Source organism: Anser brachyrhynchus (genome assembly GCF_964034855.1).
Source record: "Anser brachyrhynchus genome assembly, chromosome: Z".
NCBI lineage: Eukaryota > Metazoa > Chordata > Aves > Anseriformes > Anatidae > Anser > Anser brachyrhynchus.
The window spans coordinates 35,167,787-35,187,501 of NC_137697.1; the positions used below are offsets into that span (position 1 = coordinate 35,167,787).

Here is a 19,715-nt window from a genome sequence, read left to right on the forward strand (position 1 = left end):
CTTATGCTATTGTTTGTTTTTGCATCTTGTTAAAATGGTTTGCTTTGACAATTAAAACTGTACAGAATCTACAGGAATGAGTCCAGATTAAATGGGAATCAGAACATTGTACTCCTGCATTGGGGCAGCCATTAAGAAGCAGTATAAATTTCAGGGGGTCTTTTAATAACTTAAGGATCTACAGAGACTTTTTATTTTTTTCTTTATATATTTGTTGTCTTTCACATAAGAGTTATGTATAAAATTAGCTTCTTACTTTTTTTTTCTTTTACTTTTACTTTTATTTATTTATTTATTTATTTATTTATTTATTATGTGTGTGGTACAAAACAGGGCTGCCATTATTAGGGGTGCAGACTTCAGCACCGAAATACTTTGTTTTAAGTGAGAGACCTGTATTTTCTTTTCCCCTGCAACCCTGCCCACGTTTATAAGAGATATGAAGACTAAAAGTCCAACAGGTGTGGGAGCATCAGACTTTGTATGGATAGCTGTCTTTGCTTCTGTGCCTCTGTGGGTTGCTTTTTGCTTTTCTCAGAGTTTTGCAGGCCATGCATATTTCCATATTGCTACAAAGATATTGTTACCTGTATTCAGTTTTCAAAATAGCTTCAGCCTACCTAGCAAACCTCAGTCATTTTACCCCCTGTAGTGGTGTCACAGGACATATGACCAGCCCCTACTCTACCTTAAACATCCATTTTTACTTAGGTGGTTGGTGTGCTTACCCACTTTCACATTTTTATGCAGCTTGCTATAGCATTATACCTCTCCACAGATTATAATTAACATTACAGCCACCAGAAATGTTGATTTGCATTGTGGATTACTCCAGTGGCATGCCCTTCAATACATCACGAATATTAGTACAAAAAATTGACTAAAATTAAAAAAAGATTTTTCTACAGTAGCTATATTAAGGAAAGGGAAAGGGTAAAAATAATTTAGAAGAATTCAGACCTATCTTGTTGAATGTTCAATGTCTGTATCTGACTTGTTAAATTTTAAAAATAGGCAATAAAGGGAACTACCTTCATTTGTAATACATTTTTCAAACCTCTTACAGAGCATTGTTCCAAGTAAGTCTGTTAAAAAGGTATCTGTCTTTTTCAGACAAGAGCAAGTCAGTGTTCTGTATCAGAACATACACATAGTGGAACCAAGATTAATCCAGCCGTACGAACATGTCATTAAGAACTTCATCAGAGAGATCAAGCTTCAAAACACAGAGATGGAAACCTTGGCCATCGCTGTCAAAAGGTATAGTGAGTTGTGCTTCCAGTTCAGTTATGCAGTTACATTTTTCTCTATCACACTTTCTTGGATTAAACTACTGGAAGTCAATGCCAAATATGCCTGAGTGTTTTCATAAACTGAGTTCAAAAGTTAGTTTATATGCACATGTGCATAAACATTCCCTGTTCATACTTTGGATAAGGTCTGTCTGTGTTCTTATGTTTAATGCCTTAATGTATTTTGACTCCTCTTCCATGCCTGTACCTTTGAGGTTTAGCATACTCTCCCATTACAATTTCATTTGAAAAAATGTATTTTTGCTTCTCCTGAGCTCAGGACAGAGATTTTCTATGTGTCGGTGCTGCAAGTTGCTGCAAGTAGTTATCCTTTTGAAGTCTCTTTATAGAATAACCAGAGGGGGCTTTTATCATTGTAACTTCATCTTCAAAATATGATGTGCTGTCTTTCATATTAATCATCTGCTGTCAGTTATTATTTAAAATCTAATTAGCCTGTATTTTCAAATTAATTTGTGATTTGGGTTCCCAACCACACCAGTTTCAAGGTCTGGGCAGTGCTCAACTGTTTCCATGTCTGTCTGTCCAATTTGTTTCAGTGGAAGCCAGCAAATGGGTTCCACATAAGTTTTTTTGTCAAGACACAGGGCAAGTCTTAAGAGAGTATTTACTTTTAAATTTTAGAGCTCAGGATAAAGCGGCAGTTCAGCTCAGTGAGCTGGAGGAAGAGATGGAACAACGGATACAGGCTGCGGAGCATAAAGTTAAAAAGGAAGTGAGTATTTTGTATTTACACAATTTCATAATGACCAAACTCTCAGTGGATTTATGCAGGATTGATGGCCAGGTGTGTCTTTGATGCTGATCGACTGGCTCAAAGCCAATGAAAGCAGGGCCTGGATGAAAAGAAAATATCCAGGAGATGGGAAATGTATTCTCTTAATGCTTCTCAAAGGGGAATGGCTGCTCAGATGTAATAAACCAAGAAAAAAAATCTCTTTTTCTTTGGTAAGAAAATAGTGATGTAAAGCAGTTTATTTCTGAGTCCAATATTGGAAACAGGATAGAAAAAATGACCTTTCTCCAGAAAAGAATGGAATTTAGTTCTAGTAACTAATAGATGAATTTATGTGGAAATTAATACTTAAATCATTTGTTCCTAATTTGTACATCTGACTGGAGCAGTGACCTTTCTTTCCCCTGTTGTTACGTTCTGGTTCTGCAATCTTATTTTAAAGACTTCTAGAGGAGAGAGGTGTTCGTGATGATAGGGTGTGACAGTCGTGACCTCTTGAAGTTGATAGGATATTCTCTGTTTCAGTGTACTCAGGTTTTAGCCTTTGTTTCAGCCCACTTGCAGTCTTGATGGCAAAGAACAAGAACCCTCTTCCCCTTTCTTATTGAAAGATATAATAAAACTGCACGTGCCTGTGTAATCCTAAGCAGAAAGCAATACAGGAAATCCACCCTACCTGTCTTGTCTGGTTCATGTTGAACTGTTACTAAATTCATGTATGATATACCAAACTTTGTACTATATGTAATATGAGCTGTTGTTCATGCAAAGTATTCTTATGTGGGCATAAGAAATTCACTGGTTAAAACATAAACTCTGGTTATTGTCATTACTTTGGTAGGATGCACCGTATACTGAACCTCTGTATATTTGGTATATATTCTTTCATCAAAGTATTTGCAGGATAAGAAGCAAGAAAGTGCAGTCAGCCAACTTGCTGATTTTAAATGTCTCTTAGTAAATGATCTGTGAAAGTAAAAGGTGTTCTGACAGATTTGCTTCAAACATTGTCTTTTTCTATACAGGAGGAAAAATTCCTACCGTGGCATCAAAATCTGTTTTCCTAGTAATGAAATACAATGACATAAAAATGTTATAGTCCCAAGAAAATAGCATATCATAATATATTTAACAAATTATAATACAGGTCTCAGTACAGAAAAACTTGCCATTTCCAAGGAGAGTATGCATTTATATTTAGAAAACAAATAAGTTTGCTTTGGAAAATTTCTGTTCTGCAAAAAGTAGTAAATCACTGGAAAAAGTCCTGAAAAACTTCTTCCCTACTGTAAAAATATGACCAGGGTGTGCGCGTTTGTTCAATCGGAGGACATCCTCAATCACATACTATCTTTATGTAAAAGTCTGCTATCTATTATCTGAACGTAGTTTATGTTTCAGGTTCTAAAAAGGACCCTTTGTAGTTTGCAGTGCTTATGCTAGATCTGTTCTTTGGATTGAAGTGCCAAAGAAATGGCCAGGCAACAGCCCGAAGAAGTCATCGTGTTCTCAGATTGTTGCTGAGTTGCATGGATTGAGGTTTCACCTTTCACACCCAGATATCGAAGATGGGCTGTAACTTGTTTCCCACAACGTTCTTCTCAGTGCAGTCCTGAATGTTCACTGTAGCTCATAGCTCTGCATACTCCACCTACTAAAACACCCTGAGAGTAAATGTAAGGTATTTACTTTGTGGGATTGTGCTAAACCATTAATCTTAGAGCTTGTACTCAGGGCTATTGTTTGCCAGAGTGATCTCACTCATACCACCGTGACACCTGCCTTTGCATGGTAGTATCTGCAGTGCGAGCCTATCCTCTATTTTGTTTCTTCAGGGGAAGCAAATAGTTACCAAGCAATACTTAGGAGTCCAGTATAGGTGCCAGAAGTAAGAGAATGCAGCCTAAGATGATTACTTTGACAAATTATCATTTTAACACACGGATGTCAGCATCTCAGGGAGGGAAGTACTGCATTCTGAGCAAAGTCCACGCATGCTTTTTCTGTGTGGAAGCACAGGCTGTCCTGCAAAAAAAACGCATTCACCTTGGTACCTGGGAGTACTTGGGGGGGGGGAGCTGAATGCATGCACATCTGCATCATTGGGCACATACCATTCTTTTCTCTGTCAATCCCAAACCCTTCTTGGTGAAACTTCCTTTCACAATTTCTTGGAATTAAAATAATATCCCCAATACTGCACTTGGTTTAAGACCAAGTACTATGTGAAACTCTAATGACTAAAGATGCTGTCATCAGCATACCTTTTACTAAATGTGGGCCTGTCATATTTAAACGCTTGCAAGGAAAAAAAGTCAAAGAAAGTATGTAAGTAACTGATGGTGGCACGGTAGTGCTATTACCAGCACGTTGTGTGCAAAACCCTGGAAGGCTACTTTGAAAAGGGTTCAGTGCCTTGACTTGCATGTCTGTGTGTGTGTACATACATCTGTATAGGTAATACACACCTACATATATGTAAAAGTAAAATTTGAACACTCCTCTTTTGACTTTACTTAAGAGATTGAAAATGGTAAGCATAGGAGACTGAGAAGAAAGCAAGCATGGAATTGACCCATGTCTTCACTTCCAACTCAGTGTTTCATTTCTATGAATATTTCATAAGTGGACTGCAATAATAGAATCAGTATCAGTGGATTTTAAGAAAGGGTTGGTAGACAATGGAAAGACAAAATTACACACATTAATCTAATGAGAAAATGTTTGGCTTTCCAAATTGATGGATACATTTTTTAAAAAACATTGGAAACCTATGTCAGCTTTTAATAAGATAACATATTACAGGAGAAACGAAAAGCTGAAGAAGCACTAAATGAGTTGAAGCGCCAATATGATACTGAAGTTGGGGATCTCCAGGTGACAATAAAAAAACTTAGAAAGGTAAGTAACTTGAACTCACGGCTAGAATTTTTAAAGTGTTGGAAGAGATGCTGACTTTATGAAGTGCTTTCCCCAATACGGTTAATCACGATGTAGTTTTTTAATTTAATGTGTATAGGTAAATCACAACTTCAAATTACTTTTTGGGTTGTGTTGTGGTTCTGTGCTGTTGTATACATTTTGTGTAATTTAGTGAAATACTTAGGAAAGAGACCAAATTGCCAAATTCTATTGCTGAATGATTTTCTAGGTCCATGAAGATATTAACACTGCAGTTACCTGTCTTGTTTTTGATACATCAGAAACAGTCTAATATATTACCACTAAGTATTTCTAATTAATAGACTTAGATGAAATTGTCAATCCAAATGTACTAATTCACTATATTAGTACACTGCTATTCACTAGTGGTTTTGTCATCTATTGCATTTCTTTCAAATGTTAAAAATCTTAAAAATCTTAAAACATCTTATAGAAGACCAGAAAATTTTGAAATAATTTTTGGAATAATGCTCCCTACTCATGCAGCTGGGAATACTATGGGTTTTAAAAACTTCAATAGCTGTAACACACTCTAGGGGTTATTTAATATCATTTCCATTAAGTTTTACATATTTTGAATGAGAATAATCAAGAATGTACATTAAATGAGTGTTTTTTTTTTTTACCATCCTAGCTGGAGGAGCAGTCCAGAAACATAAATCACAGGGAAGATGTGGTTGAACTGAAAAAAAGAATACATGATATGTTGCTGGTAAGAAGTGATTATCTTAGATATTAATTTAGCCTCAATTTTATGCTTTTTGCAATAGATTGCTTTTTTCCCCCCACATTTAATGCTATTTAATAAAATAAATTAAATGAATAATTTAATGATTAAGCTAAGAGATAAACTTTTAAGGTTGTTGATATGTGTATAGAGATCTTTAACTTGGAAAAAAAAATAACAGTTCTATATAGATGCATGCACATTCTAGGTATTACATTTAGAAATGGCTTGAAATGACATAGCCCCATTTATGTACGACTATGAAATCCAAAAATCAAAATCCATTGTGGCTCTTGCTTATAACTTTACAGATTTCTCTGATGTTTTAGAGTGCTCCTCTTCTCTTTCTTCCTCTCTGCTGAGATTTCCTAGTGTTTCATTTTTATTTGATTATGATGGCTTTTATTTAAGTATTATAATATGTCAGCATTTTATGGAGATGATTATGACAGCTTTTATCTCACATCTTCCTTTTTTATAGGAAAATCAGAAACTTAAGAAAGATCTCCTAGAAGCACAGACAAATATTGCTTTTCTACAGAGTGAATTAGATAGCTTGAAAAGCGAGTATGCAGATCAGACTTTAAACACGGAGAGGTAAGATCTTCCTACTTCATTATTTTCACCAGGAAAAAAAATCTTTTATCTGATACAGTTACTAGGTAAAGCTGGTAACTTATTTTCTAAATTTGCGGTAGGCAGGTACATATTTGACACCATGACTGTTACTCACTTTGCTTATCAGGTCTCTGAGAGAGCAAGTTCTGAACATGATGCAAACTTTGATAATTGTTCAAGGAAGCCCATTGATTTTACTGGGGCTTCAGTTAGGAGTAAAAGTTTTTTCCTCCATGACTTGCACTCTGATCTGTATCTCTGTGAATATTAGGGAAAATAGTCTTGGGAGCCTCCCACATTCATCTCAACCATTTTTTCTGAGAGCAAACGAGAGCTGCTTCTAGATTTTCAGGGTAATTTAAGAGTCTTTATAACAGTGTCAATACACTGTTACCTTCATAAAACACAAAAGGTATTTCAGTGAGTCACCTCATATGATTTCGTTGATTTTTTTTTTTTTACTTTTCATTCACAGTCTTTGTTGAGATTTACTTGCATAGATCAATTAAGTTACCAAGTTACTTGTTTTGTGTAAAACTGCTTTTAACAGAATTCAGCAAGGATGTAAACATAGCAAAACTGAATTCAGAATTATCTTGAAAAATTATCTTCCTTCCACCCCCTCATCACCTTTATAAATGTTAGCTGTTGAGTGTAGCCCTCTGCCAAGAGCAGTATAAAAATAAAAGAAGGTATTCTGTAAAGTATAACTTTTTTTTTTTTTTCAGAGACCTAGAAATGATCCGTGAGTATACTGAAGACAGGGATAATCTGGAAAGACAAATTGAGATGCTTCAGTAAGTCCTCAGTAATTCAGATTTTATTAACAAGCTTTGTCTCAACATAGTCATAGATAAATATTTTTGTAGTTCTGAAAAAGGCTAGTATGAGATTTGGCAAAAATAGCAAGTAAAAGTACCAAAATGGCCTCAGTGCTCATTGAAGGTAGTCTGCTGATCTTTATTATTTCATCTTAAGTTTGTGTTCCTCTATACTCAAGTCAGATAATAATGAGAAGATACTGCTATGGCATCTAAGTTTTGTGTTTCTCCTTGACGTTTTTGTTTGAGCTCCTCTTTTCCTCAAAAAAAAAAAAGGCCTATCAATACTCACTTTGAGAAGGCTGAATCCATTTGGAATGGCATTAGTTGCATTTTCCTGATTCTTATTTTTAGCTTAAAGTAATTGTGCACCAGACAACTTCAATACAATCAAGTTTTTGGTAGCCTACCCATGTTCTGTTTATGCATTCTAAAACTTCTGTTTTTTTCTTTTTTTTTTTTCATGCTACTTGTTATGTGGAGACTTGGAGAGTCATCCTGTGCCATTTGCTTTTAGACTGAGCTCTCCACTGACTCAGGCAGCCAGGAGGTATTGAATATTTATCCGGCACAGGTGGCAGCTTCTTGAGTTTAGTATTTGGTAGTGTGTCACAGTGGAACCACCAACATCTTTTTTTTCCTTTTCCTTTTCCTATTTTTTTTTCTTAGTCTCACTGACTTTTATGTCTTTCTGATAAACTGAATGAGATTTGAGTCTATCCATACTATTCTAAATATCATTACTTTGGCCCCTTTTTTATTGACTTTTCTTCTCCAGTAACTCCCAGTCTTACTATTATCTGGAAAGTAGTAAGTGTATGTAGTACTATACAAGGCACACAGAGAGTTTTGCTTTCAAGGTGGATCACAATGAATAGTTTGTTATATCTTTAGTTCATTCTTAATCACATTCTTTCTTTCAAGCAGCTGAATCACATCTGTGTTTAAAGTAGTCTCAGCAACACTTAAAGGATAGTTATGTTTTATTTCAGGAATGTCTGTATCAGTTTACTCCCCCATAGGTGTTTATTTGTGTGTGTCTTTCAACCCCTCAGATGACCACAGGTCGTAACATGGAAGTGAAACAGGGTTTCCCAGACTGCCACTGGAGGCTGAACTTTACAGTGCTTTATTTTATCAACAATCATTTGTTTATCTGACATCACAATTCTGGTCCCACGTTACTCCTTGCTGTTCACCTAAAGAAGAAGAAAGCTTTTTTTAAAAAAAAGATGTGTTTTTTCAAATTTTTCTTTGCTATAAGTTATATATATATTTATTGTTCTTTGCTATACTCCTGCAAGTTAAACTATATTTCCTTGTTAGATCAGCTAACAGAAAACTACATGACAGCAATGACGGTTTAAGAAGTGCACTCGAAAACAGTTTTAGCAAGTTCAACAGGTCATTGGTATGTAATTATAAGTTTGTAATGTTATACTTTTAGCTGTAAGAAATAGCACACCAAATGCAAACTAAAAGACTAACAGGGACTGCTGGTAGTAGGCCCTCACTCAGGGCTATCGCAGTTGTACAGGCATCTGTTGTAACAGATGTAACACAACATCCTTCAAATTAGAGAATGGAAGAGCTGAAAGTCACAAAAAATCTACTCTATATTGCTATTTTGTGGTAATACTTATTATTATATTGTATTTGTGGAAACCTGCTAATCTCCAAAACTAGTAATCGGGTAAGCTCTTGCATCAACAAGAAAACAAGTAACTGTTTTAGAAGAATGAAGCCAGAATAATGGGCCCACAGAGAGAATATTGGCCAGGAAAGGGGGAAAATTGAATGGGGATTCAATTTGCTGCCATGCCCTGAAACGCATGCAAGGGAGGGAAACTACATCTCTGCTGGTGACATTTTCCTTCTTACTGTAGTAGTCAATGTGATATGTTTAATACTGAGATCTCAAACATGATATTTTCAAAATATTGAGATCTCGAAATCTCATAGCTATAGTTAATGAAATAATCCTCTTGGAAATTCCATCGTCTTGTGATTGAGTGTGGCTAGCAGGTCCAGTATTATGGCAACAGTGGAGCCTAAATAGTAGATGTAGCGGACCTTTTGGCATCCAGTCATATTTAAAGGATGATGTTTAGTTAAAAATAAGTGGTTGGATATACATGAAAATATACAGTACTAATTTTGATGATTGATGCTTTTATCATGATGAATGTAGATGCTTACCGTATGTTCATCAAATTTAAGCATTTGTTATGTATCTGTCTCAGCGGTTAGCAAACACCTCACCAGGAAGTACCATTTCTAGAAGCAGTCCCAAATGCAGTGGTGGACAGTCTCCTCTAAACCCACGATATGACAGGTAAGCCAGGTTTGCTTTTACTAAGTTTAAAAAGACTAGGCATCACAAATGTCTTAGAAAATCAAATATTGTCAAATAAGAGAGAAAACAATTCTTCCTGATTCAAAATAAATGTGGCCATAGCATAAGATCCAAAGTACAGTGAAGTCAAATGGAATCTTTTCAGTGATTTCAGCTCAGGAAAACTCTGTTCAGTGGTAATGGTAAATTGCAGAAAGTTCAGACAGCCTTTTGTTTAATCTTAGATTATTTTGTTGCTAGTTTTATTCTTAATCTCCCATCCTTGTCTGCAAAAAACCAAAAATCTACTGAGGACCTCTATTACCTGGCCTCCTCAGTACTTAGGAAATAAGACAGGTTTGTTCATATCTTTACCCTATGTGTCTGTTTTTTTTTCCTGTAATAATTATTACAAAAGTATATAGGCCTAATTTTTCAGGAGAATAAACATCCTCATCTCCCAGTGACATGCAAGAATAGTGAATGCATTTGGATATTAACAGGATAAAAGCCACAGAGAACAGGAAGTTATCTAAACACAAGTATCATATTTGGTCAGAGCTTTATTGGTTTTGTACCTAATGAATGCAAGTCATTGATCAGAACTTCCTCTGATCATTGCAGAGACTCTCATTGACATCACTGGGCACTGGGTACAACTTTGAGTGCTCTAGGTCATGCTATTTTGTGAAACTTTTGGTTTTGTTTTGTTTTGAAATAGCTGGAATTGCTGTGTGTGTCCTTACTCAAATGATAGATTATTTTGTCTTACTGTTCTTTTGGTATTACTTCAAACACTACAGAGATCTCTGTTTAGAGTTCTTAGTAGCCTGTGTTTTATATTTTGCCAGTGGGATTAAAGTCTTTGGTAGTGATTGAATTGTCTTCTGCTTCACACTAATAATATCCACATTCATTCAGTACTGTTGCTCTGCTGTTTCCATGTGTTTGCAGGCTATAAAATTTTGTTTGTCACAGAATGATTCCTTCTGCTGAACGCAGATAATACCAATTTCCCTCTGTTGGGGAATTTTGTGAGAGCCAGCCGTTACTAAGTTGCATATTAGATTGAGTAATCTTCTGAGGTTAGGGAAGGAATTACTAAAATATCTTTGGATGTTAGTGTTGTCCTTCTCTGAGAGTATTTATTAATAACTGCTACTTGGTGCAATCACAGTATCACAGTCTCACAGATTTCTAGGTTGGAAGAGACCTCACGATCATCGAGTCCGACCTCTGACCTAACACTAAGTACTCCACTAAACCATATCGCTAAGCTCTACATCTAAACGCCTTTTAAAGACCTCCAGGGATGGTGACTCCACCACCTCCCTGGGCAGCCCGTTCCAATGCTTAATAACCCTTTCGGTAAAGAAGTACTTCCTAACATCCAACCTAAAACTCCCCTGTCGCAACTTTTGCCCATTCCTCCTCGTCCTGTCACCAGGCACGTGGGAGAACAGACCAACCCCCACCTCTTTACAGCCTCCTTTAAGGTACCTGTAGAGAGCGATAAGGTCGCCCCTGAGCCTCCTCTTCTCCAGGCTGAACAAGCCCAGCTCCCTCAGCCGCTCCTCGTAAGACTTGTACTCCAGACCCCTCACCAGCTTGATCGCCCTTCTCTAGACTCGCTCGAGCATGTCCATGTCCTTCCTGTAGCGAGGGGCCCAAAACTAAACACAGTACTCAAGGTGCGGCCTCACCAGAGCTGAGTACAGGGGCACAATCACTTCCTTAGACCTGCTGGCCACACTGCTTCTTATACAAGCCAGGATGCGGTTGGCCTTCTTGGCCACCTGAGCGCACTGCTGGCTCATATTCAGCCGACTATCAACCAATACTCCCAGGTCCTTCTCGGCCAGGCAGCTTTCCAGCCACTCATCTCCCAGCCTGTAGCTCTGCTTGGGGTTGTTGCGCCCCAGGTGCAGGACCTGGCACTTGACCTTGTTGAACTTCATACAGTTGGCCTCAGCCCATCGGTCCAGCCTATCCAGATCCTCCTGCAGAGCCTTCCTTCCCTTGAGCAGATCGACACACACACTTAGCTTGGTGTCATCTGCAAACTTACTGAGGGTGCACTGGACGCCCTCATCCAGATCATCAATAAAGATATTAAAGAGGACCGCCCCCAGTACCGAGCCCTGGGGGACACCACTAGTGACCAGCCTCCAACTGGATTTGACTCCATTCATCACAACTCTTTGGGCCCGGCTATCCAGCCAGTTTCTAACCCAGCGAAGCGTACGCCAGTCCAAGCCCCGAGCAGCCAGTTTCTTGAGGAGAATGTTGTGGGGAATGGTGTCAAAAGCCTTACTGAGGTCAAGGTAAACCACATCTACAGCCTTTCCCTCATCCACCAAGCGCGTCACTTGGTCATAGAAGGAGATCAGGTTCGTCAAGCAGGACCTGCCTTTCATAAACCCATGCTGACTGGGCCTGATCGCCTGCTTGCCCTGCAAGTGCCGCGTGATGACCCTCAAGATAATCTGCTCCATGAGCTTTCCTGGCACTGAGGTCAAACTGACAGGCCTAATCCTAATCCTAATCCTTCCATTTTCATAAAAGTGAGAAATGCAAGCTCCTTTAGAAGAGAGTTTATGTGGCAGGAATAAAACTTACTCCTATTAGGTATGATTTAATAGTATGAAGGGAGATATAAATGTCCCCAAACCTGTTCATATTCAGTACTTTGTCTCCTGACATCAGGTCAGCATTAAGAGATACTGATTTGCATTCTAACATGTTCTAAGCAATTTATGTTAGTAAGTACATTTTTTTCTTTTTTAGCTGCATAATACATCTTGGTCTAACTCACTTGAAGCACATATGAAATAGCATTGAATCCATGCTTCAGTGAGGCTGAAAATTGACTAATAAAGACCTTTATTTCAGTGGATGTCTGACAAGCTTAACTTTGTTACTGCATGCACCATTTTTTGTATGTCAGTAATTTGCTATAGGCTAGCAGGTATGTGAATACAAATTGCAAGGGTGCTGTGATATTCCACAGTAAGGATAATGCTTGTTCATGTGGTTATTCAATAGTCTGCAAAGAAGGAAATTAAACAGTTCTGCATGTTGTTGTGTGTGACAATGATGACTCTATCACCCCTGTATTTGGGTACTTGCATTTGATTCAGTAACAGCTTCATAATTCCATGATTCCATGATACATGCCGTTGTATTGGGAGGTCCCAGCCTCTCTGGCAGAAAACCAACTTTACAAGGATTGATGCTGACACTGTCTGTTGTTGACATTGTCTGTTGTAGCAGTTTAGTGCTTCACATCCATTCCCATAGCACAGAACCAAACTGTTTCTGTCTTCTTCACTGTGACTTGGAGATCTTTTCTACCTCACTTTAATTTGTGCCTGTCCCTATCTTGGTGCAGAGCAGGATAATGATTATAGACCTAATACACTTTTTTAAAAGATTGATTCTTTTAAGATTTGTTCTATTTATCTTTCTTTTCTGTAGCTTCTTTTGCACAATTAAAAAGTAAATCGTTTTGTTCTGTAAGCCATATAGTCATTACTGCATCCATTTAATTGTTTTTCTATGCTATAGCATCCAGAATGAAAATAAAAAAGATGGCCTTTGAAGGAAGGGAGAGAGGAAAGAAAGGGCTTTCATGTAAAGAAAGTTTTGCGTGGTCTACCAAACTGTAACAAAACAGTGGCTTTTTCTTCTACCATCTCTGAGCTTTTGAACTCAGTTGTCCTCTTTTCTGTATTTGTAGTTAGTAATTATTGGCCCCTGTGCCTCTGTGAGCAAAAGCCTGGATGTATTCGAATAAATAAAATACAGTATACCATGACTATTTTTTTGTGTTTTGATATTATTTGCTCATATCAAGGCCAAAGTTAGCTAAACCATCAGCAATGTACAGTCATTTTCTGCCTTTGATGTCATAATATGTCAGTTTTCAGAATTTTTTTAAGCAATTATTTATTCTGCATATAAATAAACTGGGGTTCTTAATGAGACTTGGGCAGTAAGTATATAATCTGAGATTCCTAAGAAATATGATTTTAGAAAAAAATATTTAGAAAGCCAAAGTAGGGCAGTGACATATGTCTTAAACTTTATAGTTAGCATTTCTAAGAACTGAACATTCTGAAATGGTTCAGATTTTGCTGGAAAAAAACAATTGTGAAATAAAATTCATTTGTTGTCTTTCTTTTTCAATACTTGTGTTTTAGATCATCTCATTCTTCATGTGTGGATGAAGATTATGATTCTTTAGCCCTCTGTGACCCCATGCAAAGGATAAACTGTGAAGTTGACAGCTTACCTGAGAGCTGTTTTGACAGTGGTTTGTCTACTCTGAGAGATTCAAATGAATATGATTCAGAAGTGGAATACAGGCAGCAAAGGCTTTTTCAAAGGTCGCAGTGTATGCAAGAAGGCTTTGGTGGTGATGCTTCTGATACAGATGTAAGTGCCAGACTTACTGCCTCTCTAAGAAAGACCTTTGGTTGGAGACAAAATCCACTTCCTATTTTTAAAATGAAATGGAAATTTGCCCATAGATAAAACCTAAGTATGTGGGTTACATGTATTTAGGTAATATTAGTGACAGTTTTTTGTAGCGTTCTTAAACAGTTACTCCTCTTTAAGAGAAAATGTATGTTTTGACTTTTTCTAGTAGACTTTTGAAGCAATAAATCGTTTTTGAATTACATTTAATATTTTTGAAGGTTGTTGAACAACCTGGAGACAGGAGATCTTTTTGTAATGATTTAAAAGCAGATTCTGTAGAAAGTTTCAGCTCACTTTCTCTTGCTGTGCTATAGCAATGAATGAAAAAATCACGTATACGAGAGCTTGAGTATTAATGGCATACAGTAATGTCGTGTAGGGAAACTCTTATTTTTTGTAAAATAAGCTTTGAAATAAAGTATTTGCTAATTGCAATTATTTTTGAAGTTGATATTTTCCATAGGGACATTAATTTGCTTTACCTGGATCCTGTCCTTAAAACTTGTGTCCCAAGTAGCCAACATTCAAGGACAGAATGTCGGCTCTAGTAAACAGCAAATGCAGTTCCGCTAGTGTATGGAACTGCTACAGAAAGTTCTTACAAGATTTCTTCAGAGTTTGCTAGTGTTCTCAAGATGGAAAAATGAACACATCAGAGAATACTGAAATATACTCTAACAGAGTTTTCTATTGAACCTGCTGTAGAAGTGGCTGTGAGTGTTATTTATCCTCCTAGGAGCGTATATGACTTAAGACAGCTGCTTAAACTCTCAGATATAGGATCAGAATAAGAACAGAATTTCAACTAGAATTACAGAGTTTTGTTTGATCCTTTATTTAAAACAAACAAACAAACAAAAAGATTTCAATCAGTCTTAGCAGTGTCATTCCAAAAAAGAGCATACTTTCTGCACTGAAAGTGACACATTGGCTTATACTTTCAGGTTCCAGAGATCAGGGATGAAGAAGCATACAGTCCTGATAATGGAAGTACAATATTAGATTGGAAGCCCTCAAGACCAGTAAGTCGAAGCAGCTCAGTTGCTTCAACAAGGAAATACATATCTGCTCTGACTCCTCAGGTAACCAGTTCTTTACGGGGAAAAAAGTGATTGATATAGAGAACTGTATTTTAAATATTTGTGTATGTGAATCAAGTGGATTCTTTGTATTTTCAGTCAGGTGCAACAGAATGTACTCCAAAATACCCAAGTTCAGAGAAGGCTTACAAGATTGTTCTTGCTGGAGATGCAGCAGTGGGAAAATCCAGTTTCCTTATGAGACTTTGCAAGAATGAATTTAGAGGCAATACCAGTGCAACCCTAGGTACAGTTGTTCACTTAAAATTCTAACGTGAATATCACTGCTGTTATGCAAAGGTAGTGGGTGAAAAGATTGCTAGGGTTTGCTCAATACCCACTTGCACTTTCTTAGGCTGTAAGATCTAATCAAGCACTAAAGTTTAGAAGTGCATAACTGTTATTTTGAGTGGATAATAGGGCAGTGCTCTGATCTACTTCCTCTTTGTAAAGCACAAAGCGTGTTCCTGAACAACAGAAAGTACCAAAAAATGCAGTTTCAGAGTAATGAACTTAGAACACATTAGAACGTCTTTTTCACATTTTTCATGGCTGTCTGGTTTCCTCAGCTCTTTTGTCTTTCCTTAGTCTTTCATACTCACCTTTTATTTCTTTAGTACTATTCTTTATCTCCATTTCTCAAAGTGTCATTGAAGCTGGAGAGATTTCTGACTGTCGTGTTGTGTGTATTAATATAGATGTCAGCTAAGAAACGTGTCTTACTGTTTCCAAAGACTCAGTGTTTGCCTTCCAATCAAACCATAGTTATCTATTTGTTTCATTGGCTTTGTCTTAGAATTTTTGTGTAAATTTTTTTTTCTTTTTTGGGGGATTTGAAATAAAGTCTGTATTATAAAAAAAATTAATCTATAAAAGTATTTTGCAAAATGGAGTGCAGAGGGATCTTCCTGTTTGTTGATCATAATGCCAGATTTGTATCAGTGCACCTGGGAAAATGTGTGGGAAAAATATGCCTTCAAATGTTTTTCTAAGTACAAATGAAGTATGCATTGCCATATTCATGGGATTTTTGCAGCTCAGGGTGAATTATTGAAATCAGATAATCTATTACAAGAGATGTAGTTTGAAATATGTGCTACATAATATGGCAGTTAACATTCAATTTTTTATGTTTCTTAAAGGTTTTTGATGTTTTTCATTAGACTACATGTATTATTCTTTTCAGGGGTGGATTTTCAAATGAAAAGACTAATTGTTGATGGAGAACCTACAGTGCTACAGCTGTGGGACACGGCTGGGCAGGAGAGGTCAGTGATTACATGCAACTTCGGTCATTTCAATTTTTTTTTTCCTAAATTACGTATTACCTTTTTCATCTAGGTAAAAAAAAATCCAATAAATATTACACGGATCGATAGTAAATAAGTCATTATGACCACCATATGTAGATGTCTGTAGACAGATGTGCTGTTGCACTGCTGAGACTGAGACAGGTGGAGTGTTTATTTGTTAGCTTTGGTGATGCCCAAGGTAGTCTTTTCTCTCTGCAGAGAGAGCTAGCTGAGGTTCAACACAGCATTAATTAATTACATCCATATGTCCCTCTCTTGCAATACAAAAAGATGGAATAGATGTACATTTTTTCTTCCATTTTTACTCTTTTGCCTTCTTTGTCCTTACAGATCTGTATTTCTGAACAAGTTTATCCTTGAGATATTCTTTACTTACACTTTTCTTGAAATTTCTGGCCCTGATTTGCATTGTAGTTAGTATATGAAAAATCTTTCTTCTCTCCAAAGATTTCAAACAACATATGGCAGAATTGTACAGACTGCTGAGTGTGCAAGCAATGTACTTCAAATTGCTGTGTAGAATTTGACAGAATCCTATGACATACTTTCTTGCAGAGTCATTACTTCATTGGCACCTTGTAGCTCATTATGGGTTTAATCTAACGCCTTAGAAGTCAGTTTTATCTGTTCACTGGCAAAGATGTGTATTGAGCTGTATGTGTTTACTTTTGCCTAAAAGAGTGTTTATGTGACATAGGTAGTCAGAGGCCAAGTCATTCTCCTCCCACATAATAAGTTTGTGAAGAATATTTTAATATATGTATAAATACCTGATTGCAGCATGGCTGTTAAGTAGACTGTGTTATGATGTCTGTACATGACTAAAGATAACTGATGGATTCATTCCTGGTATAAGTTTATTGGTTTCATATTTTTTAAACATATCAGAGTAACCCATTCAAGTTATGAACTTATACGTAAGCAAAAAACCCTTGCCAGCTATTAAAAAATACAGTGAGAAGTAGATATTTGTAATAGATACACTATACATGGTTTTCATACAAAAGGTTCTTTATAAGATTAGGATAGAATCCTATGGATTTTTATGGAGAGCTGCGTAAGCAGCTTTCCAGAACTAGTTATGAAAAAAGCTTGAGAAAACACATTTTATGATGTGGAGAGAATCTTACTCAGTAGTGTAATACTGTAATGCTGTTAAATAATAATGTAATATGTAATATGTAAAGTAATAATAAATGTAATATGTAATGTTGTTAAATCTTAATTTTTTTTTTGAAAATGTGACAAGTCTTTTTTTTTTCTAAAAGATTCCGAAGTATTGCTAAATCATACTTCAGAAGAGCAGATGGTGTCTTACTGTTATATGATGTAACATGTGAAAAAAGCTTTCTTAATGTGAGAGAGTGGGTGGATATGATTGAGGTAAGGACCTTAATATGCAACTTACAGACTGTGTTTTATTGCATTTATTCCCATTGGAAAGCTTATTTTTTTACTTTAGAATTCCAGAGTCCGTTTAGATTGACTTGCTTGATTTATGAAACTTCAGTAAGGATGGAATTAGCCAAACTTCAATCTCTTGTAGAAGTTCAAGGGAAACTGAAGTTCTAAGGGTATTAAAGCGTATTCTGACATAATCAGTGTTAAAACTGATACATCTTTAAAATGAAAGAGTATCATGTAATCACACTGTTTCCATTCACTTCCTTTTGAAATGAACATGAGAGACCATATCAGAATCCCAGTTGTGTCTGAAGTATTCCATGGAGCCTCTGCATCTTAAAACAGTATATTAAATACTCTAAATCAGCTATAGTCCAAGTGAAATTTTTAGTATTTCTTTCTGTTAGTACTTCTTGTTTATTTTAATACAAATTTGAATTTGATGAAAAAGATTTTGCTGTTGTAAGAGACTTGGTTAATTGGAGGGAAAGTGTCAGCAAAATATTTAATTCCTCTTCTTAAAGCAAATTATGTTTTTTATCATTGTATAACAGTTGATCACTCTTCCCGTAGCATTTTTGTCATAAAGCTTTTAGATATAATAACTGTTTCCATTACTATAATTTAACACATGAAACTCCTTGCTGTGTAACAGGGCTTATAGATGCAGATCTTTGCGGGCTGATATTAAACTGACTGCTTCAAGTATGGATTATGTCATGAAAAGTTCTCAGCATGACTTAGATAATTTGTCATTTTTTGTGAAAGTGCACAAGAATTTTTGTGGGGAAGGAAGTGAGTATGACACGATGATGCTAGTTACCTGTTTGTATTCTCAGTGTTCTAGCAATAAAGAAGTAAAATCCTTTTTACAGGATGCAACTCATGAGAATATCCCAATTATGATGGTAGGAAACAAAGCAGATCTCCGTCAAGCAGTTACAGAACAAGGGCAAAAATGTGTGCCTATAAACTATGGAGAAAAGCTGGCTATGGTAAGATCTATGTCTACCTTTTAAGTATAAAATGGTTTTAATAACTTAATAATCCAAAAACTCTGTGAAAAGCTTGTAGACAAAAGTAAGTTTCTGGTCATTTATTCAAATCTAGTTATTAGGATTCATGGATAATTTTAATGAAAGCTGTCCTATTTTGATGGTGTTTGCTGTCCTAAATTTGCACCGAGATGAACTCAATTATAGGCTGGGATATTCTTCTCAGTCTTTATGGTCAGAAGTGAGTGGATACTAGGATACTAGGATGGATACTAGGATACTAGGGGATACTAGGATACTGAGCTTTTCTGCTTCCAGAGAGAAGTTGCCAATGCAATTTTGTCAATGAAATGAAGCACACTAGTGAGCGGGTGAGAGTCTTAGCCTGGCTTAGAATTGTAGAATATCCTGAGTTGTAAGGAGCCCACAAGGATCATTGAGTTCAACTCCTGGCTGCACACAGGACCACCCAAAAATCAGACCACATGTCTGAGAGTGTTGTCCAAATGCTTCTTGAACTACGTCAGGCTCAGTGCCATGACTACTTCCCTGGGGAGCCTGTTCCAGTGCCCAACCATCCTCTTGGTGAAGAACCTTTTCCTGATGTCCAACCTGAACCTCCCTTGGTGCAGTTTCATGCCATTCCCTTGGGTCCTGTCACTGGTTGTCAGAGAGAAAAGATCAGTGCCTGCCCTCCAGTCCTCCTTTTGAAGAAGCTGCAGGCCGCCATGAGGCCACTCCTCAGCCTCCACTCTAGGCTTAACAAACCAAGGGACTTCAGCTGCTCCTCATACATCTTCCCCTCTATACCCTTCACCATCTTTGTAGCCCTTGCTTGGATACTGTCTGATAGTTTTATGTCCTTCTTATATTGTAGTGCCCAAAACTGCACACAGTATTTGAGGTGCAGAGTAGAGTGGGACAGTCCCTTCCCTTGACTGGCTGGCAA

General features: G+C 36.8%; 1 protein-coding gene across 5 annotated transcripts in view; it reads left to right on the forward strand.

Annotated features, from left to right (window-relative positions):
* The window catches only part of RASEF (RAS and EF-hand domain containing), a 43,383-nt gene that overhangs the window by 13,714 nt on the left and 9,954 nt on the right, over nt 1-19,715 (forward strand). For all 5 annotated transcript variants that reach the window (XR_013943740.1, XM_080574296.1, XM_080574294.1 and 2 more), the window contains 14 exons: nt 1,114-1,260; nt 1,938-2,028; nt 4,855-4,950; nt 5,627-5,704; nt 6,201-6,316; nt 7,066-7,134; nt 8,485-8,569; nt 9,402-9,493; nt 13,696-13,930; nt 14,920-15,057; nt 15,154-15,301; nt 16,241-16,322; nt 17,636-17,750; nt 18,647-18,766. Coding sequence is in view for 4 of the 5 variants with exons in the window: in XM_080574296.1 (XP_080430422.1) it covers nt 1,114-1,260; nt 1,938-2,028; nt 4,855-4,950; nt 5,627-5,704; nt 6,201-6,316; nt 7,066-7,134; nt 8,485-8,569; nt 9,402-9,493; nt 13,696-13,930; nt 14,920-15,057; nt 15,154-15,301; nt 16,241-16,322; nt 17,636-17,750; nt 18,647-18,766 (1,612 nt within the window). In the remaining variant the exon portion in view is untranslated. The remainder of the gene's footprint in view (nt 1-1,113; nt 1,261-1,937; nt 2,029-4,854; nt 4,951-5,626; nt 5,705-6,200; nt 6,317-7,065; nt 7,135-8,484; nt 8,570-9,401; nt 9,494-13,695; nt 13,931-14,919; nt 15,058-15,153; nt 15,302-16,240; nt 16,323-17,635; nt 17,751-18,646; nt 18,767-19,715) is intronic.